The 18,530-nt window shown below is 43.9% G+C and overlaps 1 protein-coding gene across 1 annotated transcript in view; it reads left to right on the top strand.

Annotated features, from left to right (window-relative positions):
- LOC144943750 (zinc finger protein 385D-like) overlaps window positions 1–18,530 on the top strand; it is an 88,714-nt gene that overhangs the window by 14,815 nt on the left and 55,369 nt on the right. The window contains exon 2 of the mRNA XM_078871548.1: window positions 4,888–5,021. Within this exon, the coding sequence (XP_078727674.1) occupies window positions 4,888–5,021 (134 nt within the window). The remainder of the gene's footprint in view (window positions 1–4,887; window positions 5,022–18,530) is intronic.

Below are 18,530 nucleotides of genomic sequence, written 5' to 3'. Positions count from 1 at the left end.
CTTTGTTTCATCAAACCCTGTGTTTATTAACATTCGTGTTTTTACGATTGAGAACCCAAGGGGTGCAAGGCTGCAGTAAATGTTAAGAACCACTGATCTAAATTGAGACTACTTTGGTTTACATGCAGTTAATTATGTTGCACACTCGAAATGAAGCGGAAAAGCTGCTGAGGCAGGCTGTTTTAAAAGATTGGAGGTTTCAAAACAGGCTGCCTCAGCAGTTTTTCCGCTCTTTTTTCTCCTGATGACGATTGCGTGTGTTGCCATCGAAACGTCGTAGTTTTTTTTGTTATTTTCTTTTAACCTATCTACGTGACTTTACCGAAAGACTCAAGAATATGAATTCCTGCAGTCACGAAAGCTTTAAGTCGAGACTGTGATGTTGTACCTGTTTATTACGCTGGGTGGACAGTGGCGGGAATATTCCAGGAAGGTGCCACATTATTTTAACTGCCGCCCTGGGATATTGACTAGAACCGGTGACCTCTGGATTGGAAGTCCACAGTGCTGGCCACGACACCCTCTGTAGGCCTGTGAAATGTCCACCAACATATCTCGGAACCTCCAATGGAATCGAGTTATGCTCATCGCTCATTCGTGGATGGGCGCACTTAAACTCTTTAATTGCCGTGAATGGTTATTAAAGTGTAGTGTGAGTAATGCATGTGTTACGGTACATCTTGCATGCTGTTTTTCTTATCATATTAACGCGTACTCAGCACCATGGAACGTTTGCTGCATTGAAGCACTCACTGCCCGCCATTGGGGCTGATAAATTGCCTGGGAACAGCTCAACGCCTTTTGGATGTGACCCAAAAGCGGGAATCACTTGGCCAAGATGCTAATAGCATCTTGCTTGTTTATGTCTTTTAATTAAAAAGACACTGGACGTGCTCATTTGGCTGCTTGCGAACCCAGTCCTCATTCAATGAATATTCCATGCATGGGATTTACAGGGTAGGGACACACTTTCCTGTCATAACACAGCAGTCGTGGTCTCGCCGAGACGGATACAGGGCAAGTTCCAAACTTTGCTCGACTCTAAATTAAGTTTGGAACAAATAAAGCGCAGCTAATGTGGCACGCATGACAGCAGCAGCAGTGCTACCTGGTATTGACCTGCAATGGAGCTACTACTATAGTTCTAAGATCTAATTTACATTTAGACACAACAATCTAATTTGAGGCACACGTATGGCTTACATAGCATCTCCACATTTGTTTTATAGTTGCAAATTGAACATCCCCGTTGGAAATTGTAACATACACAGTACTTTTTCCGTTATGAGCTTCTTCGTTACGAAAGCTGAATTCTTTACACATCTTTGTAGTTTGTAGAAAAATATAAAATGCCGTTGAGATCAAATTCATGTTTTTTTTTGTAGTGTGCACGTATACAATATAGCGTATGCAATGTGCACGAGCGTCGCAACATATGATGATGACGGTGATGACTGGTCACAAGTCAGAAATGAATGTTGTGAATAGAATTTTGCCGTTGATTGAAGAGGGTCAGTGACGATTGAGTAAATGCGTTTCACGCTTCACACATCCCGTGAGGCGAAAGTTGCAGGATCACTGAGGTGCTGTTCAGGTTTATTGCATCTCCCACCTCCCCTTCCTTTCTCGGGAATAATTCAGCACGAAACTCAGTTGCATTGACCTGCCTTTTTTTCGAGTGGTATGGCAATAACTCTGAAAGCGGCCTACAGTATTTACAAAACTTATAGTCGAAGCATCTCTCTGTACTCAAGAGAGACATTTTGCAGCATTCGGTTTCATTGCTGGCATTGAGCCAGTGGTGGAACACATTCTTCATTTCTATGGTTATTATTTTGTATGGTAAGGTGCAATTTGCAATGAAGAATGTGTATATTGAGGTTATAGGGCCATGCATTAGCCTTTGTAGAGCCTTGATGGTTGACGATGATATTGAATCGGCAGCGAGGGGATGGCAGTGCTGGATCATGTATGTGTGTATGTATGTTGAATTTCTTTCCCACTGTGCTAATCGGAGATGCGGGGGAAGGACAACAAACCGGCAGCGCAGGGGTCAGAGTGTGGGATCACGTGACCCATGGTCTGGCTCTGGTTAACCGCAGCAGTCACATTGCCGAATGTTTCTCATTTTCCATCAATGATGGAGGTGACCGCATCTTCCGTTGCCCTGTTCTGCAGCTGTTTCGGGTTGGGTAGATCGAACTCGGGAAGTTCCATGGCGTGAGCCAGTTTTTCTCTTTTTAATACTACCATTGGAATTCGACGGAGGGATGACAGCCCGAGTTAACCCCTGCATCAAAACTGAAGATGCGCTGGTCGTGAAGCACTGTCAGCAATACACAAGTGAACAAAAGCCTTCTCTTTAATCCCGAGTTTCCGCTAAGATCAATGATTCATCAGAGCATTTGTTTTCGGCAGGCACATTCTGGACTGGCTTCAACCTTCTGGGTCTCATCACCGGAGCCAGGCTTTCTAAACCAATGTTGCTATATTATGCCAGATGTTATAAGTAGGAGCCGTTCGCCAACGCTGCAGGGTACGTTTAGCACAAATCAAAACACTGCATCAAACTAGGGTTGTCAAACGACACACGGCAACCGTTTTCTGGATCGATTCCCAGTTTCGAAAGACGGGAAACGGTGTCCATTTCTGGTGCAATTTTTAATAACGAGTGGAGTCATCCATCTTCGTTACCACCAGCCAGCCAGCCAATGTCTACACTGTAATCATCGTCGTCCTGCGTCTATCAAGGTGCATCACCCTGATCATCATCAGCCAATGCCTATAATCGCTATCATGATAAATATATTCTCCGCCACCATCGGAATTAATATTTTAACGTCACGGGCTCAGTATTGGGGAGAGAAGAAGTCATTTACATCATCATTGTCCTTGTGCAAATATCTTTGAAACACCACATTGTAATTCGCCAAGAGACGATCGACCGTTCTCTCCACGAGGCCAATCCCGTACGGGCAGTCCTCGACTTACGAAGACGATTAGTTCTTGAGACAGTTCGTAAGTTGAACGGTTCGTAAGTGGGGGAGCCTATAAGCACGGGTGTTTGTAAGTCGAGGACTGCCTGTATTTGTAAATGGGTGAGTGGCTTGAATCGGCCATTTAGATGACAAGAAGTGTCCCAAATCAATTCTCGTCGATTTATTTAATCGATTCTATTGGAATTTGCTACTTGTGTTTTCATAACAGATGTTTTTTAACTACTGGATTTCTTTTGTTAAATATTACATTTCTCTAAGGAACAATGTTTTAAGTGTGGTGCCAGCTCCAACGTCCCAAACAGACCAGCCACACATGGAGATGCAGAGTTCTGCGCATGTAATTCGTAGATGCAAAAACAAAAATAGGTGGCATACACGATTTCAGCCATATGCTAGAATTATGCTATAAGAGCATGTTGTTTTTGGGCATTACATGAACACCAAAACCACGAGTATAGGTGCTGACACATTGACACAAACTCAAAAACACATATACAAGATACAAAAGACAAAGACCCCCCCTCCCCCCGTTTAGTCTTAACAGAATGTTGGGGCAAGTGCTGTTAGTGAGCACCTATGAAAGCCGGCACAGCACATGAGGGGGTGGGTGGCCAGCACCACACCGGTCACCTTTGTCTCCCCAGTGTCCATATTTACGCACTACAGCAGGTACTCATGTTGAGGCCGAGTCGACCTAGGGGAGGCCCAGGACCGGTTCAGATAACAGTCACTGATGGTGGCTGTGAATGGGAATCGAATCCGGGTTACTGGGTTCATAGCGCAGCGTGGTAACCACTACACACACAAGTAATAAAAAAAAAACCTTGCATCCAGGCACATACGGAATAATTATTTCTAAATGCTGAAATACACAGCAATTAATGCAACACGCAATTATATACACAAGCATATGTACATGCGTGCATTTAATCCACATGCATGCTAGCAAATGTGCATACATAAATGTACGCATTAACACACGCAAGCCTACACGATCTTTTAGCGATGCAGGTAGGAACGTATGAATGCAGTTACACGTTAATGAGGGCACGGACCAAGTGCACAGTAAAAATATGTATGTGTCGGCACGTGCCCACGGTGAATTGCATGGGCCTGCTTGCGCGCACAGACACGCACACCGACGCTTGCAGCGCTCACACGTCCCCAACATTCATTTTACTGCCTCCCATTCTCAGCTGCCAACGGAGTTCTGGGCAGTCTGCCCGGCTGGCCAAATGGTGTGTGGGCTATAGCCTTGCCTGCCCGGAGAGAGAGAGAGAGAAACACGGTCATGAAAAGTAGTGTGTTAGCGGTTTTAATGCCATCCATAATATTGACATTGTAAAAAGAAAAAACATTTGGACAACACTAATATAAAATTGTATTTGCAACTATGGTGTATATATATGTATACCCAGATAGAAAATGGGAATATGAGCATCAAGTCAAAGTGTATTTCTGACAAAAAGATAAATAATAGTTTATAATTTCTAACGTGCAGTTTTCATTCTCTCAGAGAGATAATTATTTCAGAGGTGCAGCAAACCAAAGACAAGTTTTAAAGCAGGCAGAATTGCTTTCAACAATTGCCCGAGCTCTGCGGTCCTATATTGGGATATTTGTCCATCTCCATTATTCAGCGTTTATTCACATGGGAGGAAACCGGAGTACCCTGACAAAGCCAACGCATGCGAAGGGGCGTTGGGTGGGGTGGGGATGGTAACCCACAATCCCCCTGCTGACGGAATTCATTCCGCTTGCTGTGCATCTCTTGGCAACTCAGGAGATGCCTCTTTGCCAGGGTAATGTGCAGTACAGCATCATGAAGCTTGAACAACGACAGTCGCTTACAATTGCATTGTGTTCATCTGCCCCACTCCTGCCCTAGCTGGGGCGTACCAGCCAGGCGGGATGCCCGCGGTGGTGCGGGCTCACGCGCCAATGCTGCGCTCCGGCCTCGCGATGAAGCCCTTCTTCAACTTCCCGCTTGCGTCCCTGGGATTTTACAGCAACTTCCACGCCGTGAGTCGCACGCCAGTCAACAACAACAACCGCGACCGGCATTCGCCACTAAGTGGCGGTGACGCGAATCAATGCGCGTGTACACCCGTGCGTGCGTGCATTGCACCAACGGCTACATGCGCAGTCCGTTCTCCCATAATGCGTGTGGTTTTCATAACGCGAATTGGATAGAAACGGGATGAATTTATTAGAGAACAATTTTTTTCATAACGCCGATGTGAATTGGATATAACGCGATTGAGCGAACAGAATCACGTCACACTGAGCAGGAATAAGCGGTTGTACGGCTGTCTGGGCGACGCATCATTACTACAAGGCGGGATGCTGCTGGATGCTTGTAGATGCTACCCAAGCGTTTCAGTCTTTATTCAGCCTGCATATGCATCTGCCGTGTTATCGCGGACTGCGCTTTACCCTATATTATTAATTATTGCTTATAACGCGATGTTTCCATAACTCGGTGTTCTTCAGGAGCACAAACTGCCGTTATAGCAGAACAGAGTGCATGTTGAGCGCATGTGGGGGTTCGCAGCTGCCAACACGAGCCGCGTAAATGATTGTTTGTTCATTAGCATTGCCGCAAACAAAACAAAGACAAAGATTCCCCATATAGCTGTAACAGACTGTTGGGGCAAGTGCTGTTAGAGAGCACCTGTGAAGGCCGGAACTGTGGCACACGAGGGAGTGGGTGGCCAGCATTACGCCCGGCCGCCTTTGTCTCCCCAGTGGCGATGTTTACACTCCTCACCAGGTACTCATTTGAGGCTAAGTCAACCTGGACACACACACACGAACACACACATGTACACACATATAAACACCTATAAACACAATGAAATACCGTCATTCAACTTCATAAATGAAGGAGAGTGCTTCCTCTGAGAGATTGGTATTGCCTGCATCACACCAGGCAACCTTTGTCTTCACAGATGCTCATTTTACTGGTAGAAACCTCCTGGTTACACCAGCCCACAGGGGATTATTGTGTTCATCCGTCGTGCAAGGAGGGGCTGGGTGGGGAGGGAGGGGCTGGGTGGGGAGGGGAGGGTGGTGTGGGGCTGGGTGGGGAGGGGAGGGTGGGGAGGGGCTGGGTGGGGAGGGGTGGGGAGGGGCTGGGTGGGGAGGGGTGGGGAAGGGCTGGGTGGGGAGGGTGGGGAGGGGCTGGGTGGGGAGGGTGGGACTGGGTGGGGGGTGGGAGGGGTGGGGCTGGGTGGGGAGGGGCTGGTCACCCCGTGGTGCCCTTATTAAACTCAACGTTTAACCTACTCACGCCGGCTTGTGCCCGCCCTCACAGTCGGCCATATTTGCGGAAACACCACGCCGCCGTTGACCCTGGCCATTGACCGAGCAACTCAACGTTCCTACCAGCTTCCTCCGCAGGAATGTGTTAATCCATGTCAACAGAAAGCATACCCAGAATAAGGTTCACTATCCTGATTTACAAGAATGTGCATGTATGTATTTATATTGAACTTCTTCTGCACCGTGCCTAGTATTCACGACGACTCTGCACATTCGCACATTCACATACATACATACACAAAAGAGACAGACTCCCCCGCATAGCCTTTAGCAGACTGCTGGAGGAAGTGAAGATCACCACGGCACACAAGGCGCTGGGTGACCAACACCACGCCCATCCACCTGCCTCTCCAGTGCTGATGTTTATGCACTGCAGCAAATACTCGTTTAAGGCCGAGTCGACCTAGGGGAGGCCCAGGACCGCTTTAGATATTCGCCACTGATGCTGGCTGTGAGCGGGAGTCGAATCGGATCACCGGGTTCATGTCGCAGTGCGTTAACCATGACACCACCATTGCACAGACACACACGCTCGCCTATGGTTTTGTATAATTGTCATACAATAATGCAAACCTGCTCATTAGCGCATGCACACACAATTTATTATAGGTTCACATAGATATAATTGTGCGATTTCATCGTGTTCCAATTGCTTTCAATTAAACGTTGGTTTACAAATGCTCACGATGCTGCTTGTTATATAAGGAGCCTGTAAACAGTAACGGTAATACTGTAACAAAGTTTCCCTTGGATGTTCGTGCATTTCTTACGCTGTGATGCCTTTGATTTAAAATTTTTAATGTTGAGAGCTAAACATTGGACACAGACCTCTGAAACATTGAGGCCCCAAAATATAAACACAGCAATACCCCGATTTACGTCTCCCCTTTTAAGTCGTTTCGCAAATACGTCGTCACTTTATTATTAACACCGCTACCTAATTTGCGTTGCCTCAATCCCCACAATTACGTCGCTGACAGCATCGTCCGTCCTGTCTCGTTATCCGTTGCCTCTCAACCTTCACCTCCACGTACTGCCCTGCAAATCGCTTCGATTTACGTTGTTTCGATATTCGTCGTCGCGCCTTTCAGGAACGCATCCCGGAAGTAAAAACTGGGGTATTTCTTTAGATAAAAAAACACACACATGGTGTCAGACGTTAGTTAACCTTGCAGCAGCAAATGTCCTACACATGATGTCACCCCAATTCTGATACAGCGGTACACATGTCAATCCCAAAGGGGTCAAATCAATGAGACCCTTCCTGTTAAAAAAACACTTGGAGAAAAAAAGGCAGGAACCTGAGACAAAAAACCCCCAAGAAACTGAGAGTAAATTCCAAGATATTGTGGCACAAACTGTCAGACAGGTAAGGGGGAGTTCACTTTTTGAGAAAAGGGGGGTGAGGTTACTAAATGAGTTTGCTCAGCAGCAATAGGTGAATGCACACCACTTAGAGAAACCCCCACAATAACCTTGGGTAGTTTGTATGTTAACTACCTCGCCCGGTATACAGGAAGTCGTAGGTTCGATCCAGACCCTGACGCATGTATATTTGAAGTTTGCATGTCTCTCTTCCCCGTGGTCGCGTGGATTTTTCTCCGGGTCCTCCGGTTTTCCCCTCCACATTTATAATCAACGTGCATTCAGAGTATTTGGCTGCTGTGAATTTCCACGTAATAAGCCACTTCGTTGAGCTATCATTTGTGGCCAGGCCGCTTGTGAAAAAGAGCTACGTAGCTCAGTGAGCCCTTACTTGGTAAAATAAAAAATAGTTTAGTTTTTTTGTTTAGTTTTCCTGCTTTTGTCTCATAGAAAGGTTGTGAGTAAAGACAGCACTTTTCCGCAACAGCCGCTGGTGCACTGCGGCAAATAGGGGCCGAGTGAGTTATTCACAACAGGTAAACAATAACAACAAACACTGTGAGAATCGATAGCATGCCCATGAGATGCTTAACATTGTGAAAGAACCATGAGCCTCAAGAAAGACTTAACATGTGTCCCGGGAGAAATATATAATATTTAACTTTATTTGATTTGTCTACACGTATGTATCATGTAACATTTAAATGCTAACAAAACATTATTTAATGCAATACACACTTTAGTAAGTAATACCGGAATGTATGTATTTTGAACTTCTTTCGCACCGTACATAATCAATGATACTATTCATTCATAGGTGCTGGGGAAGGACAACAAACTAACCACAAAAAACAGTTCAAAAGAAATTAGTTTTCAATCTAGGTGATTTAAAAGTGCATAGCTCCAGTGGCTTCCTAATATCTGAAGGAAGAGCGTTCCAGACAGCCGCAGAAGCGCATCTGACAGCGCGCGATGCAGTGACCACCGCATTTGTTCGAGGACCGGAGTTCACGTGATGATTTATGCTCCTTCACCGAGAGCAAAATATATACACACAGTACGCATATATTGCGTGATTTATGTTTCAAAACGGAGATTACGACCCGGGGATGTGTCTTCATGAGTCTTGTTAACACAAGCAGCGGGATGTTGTTGGAAGATTACGCTGGAGGAGAGAGGAAAGAAAAGCCGACGTTGCCCAGCGAAGCCATCAGACTCACGCCCCAATCCCCACTCCATGGACTGCTTCTCTTGGCCATCCCCATTGGCCATATTGCCGCTGCTTCATACACTTCAAGTGGGAACTGCCAAGGACGTGATGTCGCGGTGTGTATCAAGCAATGACGGAAATGATGTTGCTTACAGCCGTTCACGACGTTGTCCCAAGTGCATAATTGCGTATTTTTCGTGAAATTGTAATCCTGCAACTCCTCAGCGTTGCGAGGACATTGCACTTTGATTTGAAGAGGTATTTGTTGTTGAATAATTCGTGTGCCATGCACGTGATTGACGGGAGACAACGTGTGATGTTTGCCTCTGATGTCGATGCATCATGGTTACTCATCACGGAGAGTCTTCGACTTCACGTATTCTCCTCCGTATAGATATGAATTGGGTAGAAACTATAAATGCAGCTGCTGTCTTCCGGGCACACTTAGAGAATCTCACGGAAGCGTGGTGCATTCATTGTACTGCACACACAGCGTGGCAAGCAATCATGAGAAACATTAGCTCGTTGTTTTTTTTTTATTCCCGTGAGTTTAAAACATGTTTCTGTGTCATTACGTCTTTGCTACGTACGTATCACTCGACACCCTGGACACCCTTGCAAACGAAGATGCTCCATCTCCAGGCGAAAGGTTTTAATTTGTAAGAAAATAAATAAAGCAATTACAGCTCTATCATTATACCTCCTTTGCCAGTACCAAAATATAATAATAGGGTTTTTCCCCTTTTTTCTGGCCACAAAACTGAAACCTTTTTACAAGGAATCATGTCTGCATTAACCACAATACTTGTGGTCAAAATGCAAAAAAAACACTGATAATATATGCATTGTCCTTGAAACTGATTGGTCCACACCAGAGACAGCTTTCTTTTGAGCCTCGTCTCAATTGGTGCTAGACCAGAGAACGAGGCTCAAAAGAAAGCCATCTCTGGTGTGGACCAATCAGTTTCAAGGACAATGCATTTATTATCAGAGTGTGTTTTTGTTTGCATTTTGACCACAAGTATTGTGGTTAATGCACACATGATTCCTCGTAAAAAGGTTTCAGTTTTGTCGCCAGAAAAAGGGGAAAACCACTATTATCAATTACAGCTATGTGTGTGTCCTGCCTGTGCACAATACCGCCCTTAATAGCAAATGAGGTCTAATTTTTTTCTATTGGTTCCGTAACCGCATTCTCCTCTTAAAGAAGTAATTCCCAGCATTCATGTTTTCCATGAGCACTGCTTTGTATACTTTTTCAGCGCTTGTTCTGTATTTCTTTGTCGGTGCCCATGTTTTCAATTCATATTTCAAAGCAGGTAATATGCACTTATTGAAACCATCCCTCTTTAGGCACATAGCAATGTTGCTTTTCAGTCTCAAATTACATTTTTAGAATGTGCTCCAAGCTGCACTCTCATACCCCTATCTTCATGTTGTCATTAATATTATTATTTTATCCCAGTCCAGAGTAAAATAATGTCCCAAGACATAGGGATGTGTTGCATTGTCCCTCCAACAATGAATTCCTGTTGTTCAGCAAATTTGTCACGTTTTTGGTACATCACGTTATCGTCACTCGTGTAACATCTTTAGCCCAACTTTGCAGGCTTCTCTATTAGATTATTTAATCATTCCCTGCAAGTGAATTTAGAACAACAACAACAACAAAAGAACGTGAATGCATGGTAACGGTTGTAATATGTGTGACAATGTTAAAGTGTTACTGCTTGCTAAACAACAAATGTGAACATAATTTTTTTTTTTTTAATAACACGGGATACAAGCATTGCATAAAATACGCAGGTGCAATACTTTTTCTATACTGTACATTTCACAATTTGTTGTGAAAGGTGTGAAATGTCACCACTGAAATCTCTTATGGACAACTTATAAGCTTGAAGATATTGCTCCACCAAAAATCGCTTTATTTCTTTCTTAACTTCGTTTAAAGTTTCTCATATTGGATTTTTCCCCCTATCTATGTTTTTACCTTTTTTGCCATCGTTGTCGTAGCCATAATTGACTCGTGCAGTGAAACTCATATATAATATGCATCTCGGTAACACATGGTGTGGTATTTAAAAGGTGATGTATCACAGCTTCATAATTTAATGTTTATACATTTGGATAACTTTTCTTAAGCTTAATTTATTTTATTGTACCTATCATCTCAGTCTATTTATGGATTGGCAAATCTAACAGGGATTGAGTAACTTATTATTATTTTTCATCTGCAGCCCCGGTGGTCTGGAACAGTTTTTTCCACATGACGTCTGCTCAGTCCTGACGATCGGCGCTTTTAAGAGCTGACCTTAAAATAATTAGTTTCTGTTCTCATTAACTTGATTAAAATTTTTATTGAAAACTTTCGTGACTGCAGGGATTCATATTCTTGGTTCTTTCGGTAAAGTCACGTAGAAAGGAAACAATAAAATAATAAAAATATAAAACAATAAAATTCTCACGACGTTTCGATTGCAACACAAGCAATCATCATCAGGTGTAAAAACTACAGCAAGAAAATTTAAAAAAAGTGGCGGTTTTTTCTTAACGTTAAAATTTGAAAAAAGTGGCGGTTTTTTCTTAACGTTAAGAAAAAAACGCCACTTTTTTCAAATTTTCTTGCTGTGGTTTTCACATCTGATGACGATTGCTTGCGTTTCAATCGAAACGTCGTGATCATTTTATTGTTTTATATTTTTATTATTTTATTGTTTCCCTTCTACGTGACTTTACCGAAAGAACCAATAATATAACTTGATTTAGTTAAATATTCTCAACCCCATCCGCGCTTCCATCTCAGCCTTTTGTTTCTAAATTTGGCATGTGCATTACAAATCTTGGATCTATTGATTGTAAATGTTTTAGCTTCAGGGCTGCAGCGAAATCTTAAGAGGGGCACAATTGCATCAAGCTGTGGTTACTGCGCCATTGTCTCTGGCGTGGATTTCCAATGGACCCTGCGGGTTGATTTTAATTAATTATCAAGACCAAACTGCCGTTGCTTCAAAGTTTGAAACAAAAACTCGCTTCTTTCCATTTTTTTTTGCGTACTTCTCGGTAGGAAACGTTTGTCTCTCGGAATATACACACTGAAAATGTTCACCTTTTATCGCGTGACTATGCGGCAGAGGTTGCAACCGGGTACCCAATACCCGTACCCGTACCCGGCTGGGTACGGGTACCCGTTTGCGACCCTGGTGCGGCCGGGTACGGGCAGGCCGTGAGTCACTGGCGAGTAACTGTTTGTCACTCATTTCCCAACGTCTCGTCTCTTCTCACAATTCAAGTTCCTAGAATCAACCCACCCGCTCCTGCAACATGGCTTCATCCCAGAGGTCGCAATCAGGTACCCGATACCCGTACCCTACCCGTACCCAGCCGGGTACGGGTAGGGTACGGGTACGGTCGGGTACGGGTACCCGTTTGCGACCCTGGTGCGGCCGGGTACGAGTAAGGAATCAAAACCCGTTTGTGACCTCTGCTATGCGGCTCGAGGAGACCGCACTGACCGTGGTCAAGCAGCAAGGCAGTGTTGCTGAGATTCAGTGCTCGCATAGGCGGAGTTTGACTTCTATATTTGGGGCGGGCAGGGGTTCGCTTTGTCCATTGCATTAGGAATCGTGGGTGCTTATAAGTAATTCATGTATTTTTTATGTTAACGGTAAACTACTGAAAATAAATTAATTAAGGTGCCCAGTTTGGGGGGCATTGCCCGCCCCCCCCCCATGACGCCACCCCCCCTAAACTCCACCCATGAGTGCTCGCATCCTAAGTCAGTCACGAATTATGCACTTTTAAATCTAGACTGAAAACTAATTTCTTTAGAAGCAACATTTGCAGGTCCTGCACCAGAGTTCAGGCTTATTCACTCTATATGTTTTTTTTTTTTACCAAAATCTTAAATGTAAGTTAAAGAATAATGAAAGTTTCAATTACCCTTTGAAACATCTCCATCTGTTTAGGATATATACATACAAATGATGAGTATAAATAATGTATTTTGCTTCAGTATATAAAAAAACATCATCTTCATTCACATTACAAAATAGGTCTTAAGTAAAATAATTTTTTAATAAATCCAATTGGATGCAAAGACATTAATCTTGATGATTTGTGAACATTTGGACAGGTAAAGACATTTCCCTGCCTAAATATTTAATTGCCTTGAACAATGAATTGTCTAAATGAACAGTCATTGCATTTGCTGTCTACATTATCCACCACACATTATACGTTTATTTGTTTTTGATTACGTTCCTAATTGTCAGGCTCTTGAGAGCGATTCTTGTTATGGAAATACGGAATTTATTATTTTCAATAATAATCAGCGAGCAATATACAAGATACATTGGTTTTCATAAGCGTGTTTGCTTATTAGTGTTACGGGCGACTGTAACAACGTGAAATATGCAGCAACTGTCCAGAAATGCAGAATGAAAAACGCTGCATAAAACCCACCACAGCCTGCTAAATGATCTCTATTCCATGAATTATGCTATTACCGTGATGTCGAGGAATTTGCCGGTTAGCCTGCTCGTTACCGAGCGAGCCCACACTTGTTTGGCTGAAAATACTTGCCAAAAATATGTATTTATCCTGGAGGTATCTGATGAGCTATGAAGCTCGCAGATGTCCAGTAGGGGTGGGTAAGAACGTTCCAACAACAAACAACACAAAAACACGACAGGAGTGCCAAGTACAGGAAAGGTAAACAAATCACCCAAACACAAACAAATACTAAACCATCCCCATCCTCGTCTTCTTGGTTCTTTCGGTAAAGTCACGTAGAAGGGAAACAATAAAATAATAAAAAGAAAACATAATAAAATACAATTCTCACGACGTTTCGGCCACAACGCAAGCAGCCATCCTCAGGTGAAGAACAGGTCTGTCGGAAAGACAGCGTCTGAATGAACACCACCAAGCTTGGCAGCGTATATTTAAGCTGGGTTGGAGGGGGAAGAGCGCCTTGACATCCCCATCCTACCAAGCAAAGCTCACCAGGCCACAAATGATAGCTCAACAAAGTAGCTTATCATTTGGACATTTATAGCAGCAAAATAATCGAAATAGTCTCAACGCGTGTTTCTAAATGTGGAGCGAAACACCGGAGGACCCGGAGAAAAAAATCCACGCGACCACGGCGAGAGAGACATGCAAACTCCAAATATTCAGTCGTCAGTGTCGGGATCGAACCCCCACGACCTCCTGCGTACCCGGCGAGGAAGATAACAAACCAGTTAGATGATGACTGTCCAAGTCTACAAGTTTTTGAACAATTCCTCACAACAGCCCGTTTATTGTATACAAGTTAATGCGAGTCGATTGATTGTATACAAGTTTCTGTCGAGAAGACATTCAGACTGTTCTTCACCTGAGGACGGCTGCTTGCGTTATGGTCGAAACGTCGGGAGAATTATTTTATTATGTTTTATTTTTATTATTTTATTATTTCCATTCTACGTGACTTTACCGAAATAACCAAGAGATGTATACAAGTTAATGCGAGTCGATTTAACCCCAAGCAGGTTTACACACAAAGATCAAAAACAAATCGAAGCAGCCTGGTTTTAGCATGACGGGTTTAGACAAACCCGGGTCTTTTAAACGCATTCACTTTCCTCTTGTGTAAAACGCCCTAAAGACAAAAGTTAAAATTTGACTTTTTGTTTGTTCTGTGTTGGGGCTCAGCATCCCTGTGGATGATACCCAATGCTAAAGTCGATGTAAATAGCTTCCACAATGAAACAAGTGACTTGGAAAATAGACAAGGGGATTTATGTTACTATTAAAACTATATATCTTATTTAATCGTATAGAACCAATAGGGATTTTTTTTTGTATAAATATATTCCAGACACTTTCACATTCATAAATGTTTTCATGGAGAAATTCATGCCTCATTGTAACCACGTCTGAGAATAAATCATAATATAAATTGATACAATATTAACCATTTCAGGTATGCATGACATTCATTACCACAACTAATCGAAATGACCTAAATTATTGAAGAACTTCACGAAGGAAAATACAAAGTGAGGCTCGAGAACATTAGGAACAAACTAATGTCACGTACAACAAGTTCACAAAAATGTACAAACTCATAATCTAGGAGTGTGTACATCGAGAAGAGTTGGTGACCTTGACTTAAAGCTTTCGTGACTGCAGGAATTCATATTCTTGGGTCTTTCGGTAAAGTCACGTAAATAAGTTCAAAGAAAATAACAAAATAACAAAAAACTACGATGTTTCGAGCGGTCGTCGATTCCCGCTCATGGCCAACACCAGTGACGAGTATCTGAACTGGTTCTGGGCCTCCCCTAGGTCGACTCAGCCTTAAATGAGTACTTGGTGCTATGTGTAAACATCACCACTGGGGAAACAAAGGCGGCCGGGCATGGTGCTGTCGACCCACCCCCTAGTGTGCCGTGCCGGCCTTCTTAGGTGCTCGTTAAATAGCACTTGCCCCAACAGTTTGTTAAGGCTATATGGGGATCACTGTTTTTGTATTAGTGTGGTGATGTAGAGTGTACATGTGCCATGTCTTCCAAGACGTCTGGTCAGCATGGAAGAGTAGGCCAAATACACTCTCTAGAGCAGCCTCTAGTGGAGGTTCCTCCGATTGCAGAGGTATGAGTGCACACTTTTGCAGGGCTGCACCTTTACCTTCATGCTGCCGTGCGGTTTATATGTCTGCATACAGTGCAAATCACTGCGTTCATAACTAACATTTCGCTGGAAACGCTTACTAGTTTCTGACTGCCGATTCTGAAAACGGTTCCTGGTTTACTGGCTGGGTGCTTTTGCTGCCTTACCGCTCCTCTGTGGTTCATCGGTGCGGCGGTGATGTGGTTAGAGCCCTGCGCTACGAAACCCTGCGGATCCAAGTTCGACTGCAGACCAGCGTTAACGAACCGATCCTTGTCAACCTCAAATAGGTACCCGGTTTGGTGCGGCAATGTCAGCAACTAGGGAGACAAAGGCAGCACAGCATAGTTGCTGATCACACCACGCACGTGTGAGCCATGCTGGCCTTAACGTGTAACCACTAGGAGCACTTGCCTGAACAGCCTGTCAAGACTATATGGGGGCGGGGGGGGGGCGGCTTTTGCTTTTGTTATCGTGAGTATCATTGCGTCCATGCGGTTTTTGTTGAGATAATTTAGGATGGAGGGTTCACCGGTTCTTCGCTCCACAGCAGAGGCCCTGTAAACCACGTGGGCTTGCCACGAGGGTAATCAGCCAACGATTGCAAGCGTTTCCCAGAGGGAAATGCTCACACAACCCACCAGTGTTGCCATCTGGCGCAACAGGAAAGTGAGGATTAGTGTGTTTTTTCTGCCTTCAATGTGATTTTGCCAAAGAACAAAATACTGAAAATGTAAATAGGCACGTGCCAGAGGTCCTGTGGAGATCGGTGTCCGTAACAGCCCCTAGCCCAAGCCCTTTTGGCAGAGCCAGGGAATTGAAATTCCCCACTCAGAGAACCTCCAGAAAGTATAGGAAAATTCCATGGGTATCAACAAGGTAATGTCTGCTGGATAGGAAAGGCTGTTGCTATTCCTCTCTATGTATGTATGTATGTTGAACTTATTTTGCATTGCACGTAGCCAACTGTGCTAATCGGAGGTGCAGAGTTGGACCTTTGTGGAATACAGGAGGTCTTGTGGACTGGTTCTAGCTCCTGTACTCTGAGAAGGATAACATCAAACGTCAGGGGGCAGAGTATGCAGTTGATATTTGGAGGGTTGTGTATTCGTGGCTATGAACATAAGGTAAGGAATGTTGGCAGTGGTTCTTTATATCCCCAAAGAATATGAATATCCATGAACGAGCAAAGCTAACGAGTCATATGCTTTCAATAAACCCGAGCTTTAGGTGTTGGCAAAAGTAACCCCACCGAATAAAGTCACATTTTATTACTTTAATACCAGCCTGAGTCATAAACATGAGAACTTGGGTGGGTGTGTTGGATAGGGCACAGGCAGTGCTTGGTCTGTTGTTGGTGTCCGGCCTACTGCCTGGTGGTTGCCTTCCCAACTTGCCCGTGGTATTTCACGCCTCTGAGTCGTTCTGTCTCTTTGAGAGTGAGCGAATTGCGTTGCGGCGTGTTGCAAGTTGAAATTATGGTCGCTGTACGTATTAGAAAGGGTGAAAAGAAACTAGTGCTGGCACGTGCTGAGACAGCTTCCAGCTGAATTAAGCCCCGGTTGTAATTGCTTACATTACACGCTTTTACATTACACGCTTTTACATTACACGCTTTTACCAAGTGTGCTGCTCAAATCGGGTGTTTTTTGCCAAGCTATCTTGTGCTTTCAGCGACCGTTGTAACTGCACACATTATACATTCTGACTGATATATTTTACAAGAAAGCTAAATTCATTCGTCGAAAAGTGTTATTGCCTGTGCATCGCTGGCAGTTCACTGTGACCAAATACATAGATTTATTTTACACACGAGTCTGGCTGGTGTATTCGGGCAATATCTTTCTTTCGCATTGTTGTTGCATTATTAATACGTGATATATTCGTACAAATATACGTGATGTATTCATACAATAATTACATATACGGTTATGTATTCAATATATTATTCACTCTGAAGTTCAGTCATAAACCAACACGATTGACTAAGCTATCCTGTGCTTTGATTTTTTTGACACATGCCCTGATCTCATATGTATGTTTATGCATGTTGTCTTTTTCATTAAAGTGAGGAAAAATTACAATATTTGGGAGACTATGCTATGACGATATGCTCTTGTCATGCTTATGAATTATAGAACAGATGGAGCATTACTTTTGAAACATACATACTCTCAATTGCTCTTGTCAGAATTTTTTTTCAGTAAAAGAGTATTTTGGCTTTTACGATTTCAAAACGAATTGCCAAAACCCTCGACATATGCCACACTTTCAAGAAAGCAACACCAAGTGACTCATGCAACCACCTGCCATGCTGTGTTGAAAGCGCACTGAGGACGCTTGGTATAGGACTGTTTCCGGTAAAGGGATCGGCCTCCAAATCAGTTAGTGAACATGTCACTAGAAAAAGAAAACATGAATAATATATTAAAGCTGTACCGTGCTGCTGCGCTGGAGCCTAAGGTGTTCAACTAACATTTGAAATGCTTTGTAGGTGGTAACTTGCCTCGGCTAATAGGGGTATGCAGTGCAGTACTGTATATCTTAAATATCTTCCGAGGGCATTAATCTTGCGTGTGAATTCACTTTGTGATGTACCGGCGACCCAGTTCCATATGGAGGACGCTCGGAATTGAACAGTCGGATAGGGTAATAAACTTGCAATTTTTTAAAAGTGTAGTGACATATAATCGGTCACTTAGCAGCATAGCGCTTGTTGCTGGCAGGGAAAGGGGATCTCTGTAGTTACAGCAGCCCTGACTGACAGCAGGTCACGTGATAGACCAGGGAGAGGGATGTCGGGGAAAGGTTACGGTAGGGAGGCGTGGATGGGGGCAGAGCCAGGCCACGCTGGCAGTACAAGAGGGGCCCAGGGAGGGGACCTCGGGGCTGTCGGTTGGAGTGGGATCTCCGTCGTGCTGCTGCTGGAGTCTTCGTCACCGTCTTCACCGTCCCGCCGTCGCCAGTCAGGCAGT

This window comes from Lampetra fluviatilis, chromosome 2 (assembly GCF_964198595.1).
Source record: "Lampetra fluviatilis chromosome 2, kcLamFluv1.1, whole genome shotgun sequence".
NCBI classification, from domain to species: Eukaryota; Metazoa; Chordata; class Hyperoartia; order Petromyzontiformes; family Petromyzontidae; genus Lampetra; species Lampetra fluviatilis.
Note: the sequence above shows the minus strand (reverse complement) of the source record. Positions and strands in the feature narration are given on the sequence as shown.